The 4,501-nt window shown below is 44.0% G+C and overlaps 1 protein-coding gene across 1 annotated transcript; it reads left to right on the plus strand.

Moving 5' to 3' along the window:
* Positions 1-387: 387 nt before the first annotated feature.
* On the plus strand, positions 388-3,381 carry LOC131188498 (uncharacterized). Its single transcript, XM_058163804.1, has 2 exons — positions 388-1,554; positions 2,032-3,381. Exons 1-2 carry the CDS (start codon positions 1,216-1,218, stop codon positions 2,296-2,298), a joined length of 606 nt encoding a protein of 201 aa, XP_058019787.1. The 5' UTR covers positions 388-1,215; the 3' UTR covers positions 2,299-3,381.
* The last annotated feature ends 1,120 nt before the right edge of the window (positions 3,382-4,501 follow it).

Below are 4,501 nucleotides of genomic sequence, written 5' to 3' on the forward strand. Positions count from 1 at the left end.
GAGAGCTGCAGCAGGGGGTTGAAAGAGCCACATGCGGCTCCAGAGCCGCGGGTTGCTGACCCCTGGTATAAGGTATAGCGCATTGTGTAAAGCCAGTCCTGATGTATGGTCACAGTGGGGTCAGTCAGTCTTCAGGATTTCACACTGAGTAGCCTCTGCCATGACATCACTGTCATGTCACAAAGCGGAAAGCCAAGGTATTTAACTGGAACCTACTTAACAGCTGCTTGAGAGTGGAGCAGAGTGAAGTTGTAGACAAGTCATTGCCTCTTTGAAAATTCTCAGGACCTTGAAACTGTAGGTATCTGCTACCGGTAGATAGGGAAATCTGATTCTGCTCTTCTCCAAGTGTAGAGAATAAAAGGGAGACTGTTCTAAGGGCCTTCCCACTTCCCACCTGAGAAGAAATCCTTCCAAAGGAAAAATGATGAAAGGTGTGTGGAGGGGGGGGAAGCAAGATGACTGAGGAATCTGTTCGTAATGAATTCTTAAAATTCAACATGGGACTTAACGGAAGGCAGCAAAGAAATGGAGATGAATGCTGGTGATCAGGATTAAAATAGGTGTCCAGTTCATAGATTTGGATTTATTGACAGGAATGGATGAGAGGCAGTATTCCAGAGATTACAAGTGAAAATACACCAGTGAAAATTTATAAATGGGAGCTAGAAGAGAAAATGACAGCCTCCCAGCTGCCGAGGGCTGCTTGCAAGCTGAAATGATTCAACTGATTCAAGGGGTTCAGTTCGGCAAACACAGCATATGCATATAATTCAACCAAATTAATTAAAGATTTTATGGCAGTAAGGGCAGGTTAAGCCTGATTAATTTTGTGGCTTAGCATGTTGCATATTGTAACTTGTTTAGTTCATTTATATGTACCTGTATATAATACTTAGTTTACAAATGTGAATTTGGTCACTGTTAATGTGTAATTTGACTTGTAGTTTAGCAAGTTTAGTAGCTGTTCTCAAATTATTTAGCCCTTTTTTTTTGTTTAAGCAATTTTACAGGATTGTTGTGTTAAGGGGAGGAAGGAATAAATGCTTAGTTGATAAATTAAACAGGATAGCAAAAAGAATAAAAGGGCATGTAGTTTAGCACAGCATTTCTCTTGGTTAAGAGGAAGAACCTGATAGTATGTGGCTGTCTTCATTCACAGATCTCTGAAGAGTATTGTATGCTGTGCCATCTCTTGTCAAGCAGTGCTTTCCCATGGAGCCCAAGACACATCCTTCTAGCAAATTTCCTGAGTCAGGATCCTCGCTTCCAACGATGGGGAAAAACCTACAGGGTGCAGTTCGAGGGGGGCTGAGAACTCTGTACCTGCACCTTGTCTCACTGCAAGAGGGGATTCTGAGTTGGTATTTATGTCTGAAGCAGATTCAGTGGGATCTCCTGTGCTGGATCCAGGCTTCCTTGGAGCTAACTATAGACTTCTTCTTCTGCTGGGCACAAAATGTCCTCCTAGCTTCCATGATGCTCCTGCTGTTGGCATGGCAAATTCACAGTGGAGCCAAGGAATATGGCTGGAGATCATTCCTACAAAGGCTGGTGAGAGACACAAAGTGATAAAAGTCCTTTTAATAGGGTACTTAGATTTATATACTGCTTAACAGCGCTTTTCAACCCTCTCCAAGCGGTTTACAGAGTCAGCGTATTGCCCCCAATAATTTGAGTCCTCATTTTACTCGCCTCGGAAGGATGGAAGGCTGAGTCAACCTTGAGCCTGGTGAGATTTGAACTGCCCAAATTGCAGTCAGCCAGCAGTCAGCAAAAGTAGCCTGCACTCTAACCACTGCGTCCCCATGGCTCATAATGGCTTCAATTTACTTTTCCTCCATCAATGTATTGAGTCACTTTTCAAAGCTATTCAAGGGGAAGAAGGTTGAACCCAGCTAATGGAGTGCTCTAGGATGAAGGGGTGTGGGGTGCAGAGAGTCCTTGGGCCTTTCCTCTTTCCAAAATTCCACCATTCCAGCCATTCCTCCCAAACCTACTGACATGTTCTTGCCTGTTTTTGCTTGCCAGGTCCTGGAAAAGCAGCTTACCCAGAGGATTTCACTACTGAAAAGCTGCTGCTGGAATCTGGAGAACCTCCTTATTCAGATAACCTGGACCTCAGTTTATTGCTTCATCTGGATTGTGTCCTGCATTGTTCAGGCCCTGGAAGCCAGCTACAAGCAGGCTGCCCAAATGGCCAGAGACCAGACTGAAGAAGACAAAAAGGAAACAGCAAGGCCACTCATGATGACCTCTCATTCAGCTCTTCTCTCAAGGCAGGAATTGCTGACCTAGCTGGCATTCACTAAACATTGCTGGAGGAGAACTTACTTAAGAGGGTTGTGCATTTTTTCCCTGGGTTCAGAGTGATATGGGGTAGGTGGTTTCAGCAATTTTTTTTTAAAATTTGCATTTATATCCCACCCTTCTCCGAAGACTCAGGGTGGCTTACACTTGTTAAGCAATAGTCTTCATCCATTTGTATATTATATACAAAGTCAGTTTATTGCCCCCAACAATCTGGGTCCTCATTTTACCTACCTTATAAAAGATGGAAGGCTGAGTCAACCTTGGGCCTGGTGGGACTTGAACTTGCAGTAATTGCAAGCAGCTGTGTTAATAACAGACTGTCTTAGTCTGTTGAGCCACCAGAGACCCTATGGCAATGGGGCAACCAGAGGCAATGTTTACAGTGTGATGCATTTGGGGATTGATTTTAGTGCCACAAAGCATCTTTTCCAATTCTTGAATCAGATTTTGGAGAAGGGCATTATCAGCTTGTAGCAATGCCTCTTCACACCTGGCAGACAATTTTGCTTTCAGCCTCTGTTTCCTGTTCCATTATGCTATTTCCTCTCAGTGTAAGTAACATTGTGCAACCCATAGTAAGGGACTAAGAAATAATAAGCCAAAGAAATTAAAACCTGTGCTATGATAGCTGACTCTAGCTTATACCAAATTGTTCACCAGCAAAGCAAACCGTATCTCTGTATAGCTTCATACATTGCCTTTTGTTCTTAAGTTTTCTCTCTGAGCGTATCCATTCCAGCCACATCCTTCTTGGTCTTCTCGAACCTCTTGACCCATTCACTTTGCTTTCACATATTTTCTGAATGTACTTTGTAAATTGATTCTCACTTACAGTATCTGTAAGAACAACATGCAGGAATTCCAGTCAATTGATGTATCTATTCTTGACTTCTGCCAAAGGTTATTAATTCTCATGAAATTTGTTTTCCATTCTAAATCTTGCATTTATCACATGGCTTTGTAGGCTTGAAGTATATTGAAAAACGTGCTTGGTTTTTTTTGCTTTTTTATGCATTTAAAGACAAAAAGGGATTCTAACATGTTTGTAGGTACTCACTTTGGTACATATTGAAAGACACAAATAAAAAACAATTCACAATAGGTTGAAACGCTCAATCCAAGCTTTTCATGAATTTGGGAAGTAGCGGAGGAGTCCAAATTAATTCTCAAAGATTGGCACACTGGGGGGGAGGGGGGGCTTGAAGCAGAGGCAAGCGCAGCAGGGCAGGAGAAGCAGAAGGTAATGCTAATGACAACTTAATGACAGCAACTGGAACTGCCATTGCTAAGTGGTGTGACCAGGCGGATTGGACTAGAAGGCCTCCAAGATTGGACTAGAAGGCCTCCAAGATCCCTTCCAACTCTTATTCTGTTGCACAGTCAATGTGGTAGGGTGGTTACGGTATTGGACTGTGAGCAGGGAGACCTAGATTCATAATTTGTTCACAAGCATAGAAGTTATCAAATCACAATACAGGAAGGAGGACCCATCAGCTCTTGGCCCACAGGTCATTCCACCCATCCTTGAACCAGCAGAAAATTACACTGTATAAACTTTGCTGTCCCCATTGCGAACCCCTGCCCTGACTTTACATCAGAGGCTAATCAAGGATTCAGCCGGTTCGGACCGGTTTGCCCGAACCAGTAGTGGAAATCGCAGGTGTGCCTATCCACCCGCCCTGGCTCTATGAACTCTTTGCCTTAGCTCGAAATGTTGTACGAACTTCGATGGCACCGGCGCGTAGTGTGCTTGTAGCATTGTCTGTAGCACTGGCCGTGGCACCGACTGGACAGGCGTTGGTTCCGACAGCGATTCGGCGGTATCGAAGACTTCTGGTCCACAGTGGCTCAGGAAGTAAGCACGCTTCCGATTATCCGATACTCCTTGCAATTCGTTGGCTCCGAGGAAACACTCGAACCAAGCCATGTACGACCCCCATTTCTCCTTGGCTGGGTCGAATGGCGCTGGTGACGTATAGCTAGACATCGCTATGTATCCTTTCTGGATGACTGGCTGGGTTTGAAACTAAGTTGCTCTTTCAGCTCTTTTTCTAGTCTCACTGCCTTCAATATCCCACCTTCGTCGCCAATGTTATGTTTGGGCAATGAAGAGGCAGGAGATGATGCAAGTGACAACAGCTCTTTAGTTTATTGTGAATCCCAGCAAAAACCAACAGGCAAAAACCTC

This window comes from Ahaetulla prasina, chromosome 1 (genome assembly GCF_028640845.1).
Source record: "Ahaetulla prasina isolate Xishuangbanna chromosome 1, ASM2864084v1, whole genome shotgun sequence".
Classification (NCBI taxonomy): domain Eukaryota; kingdom Metazoa; phylum Chordata; class Lepidosauria; order Squamata; family Colubridae; genus Ahaetulla; species Ahaetulla prasina.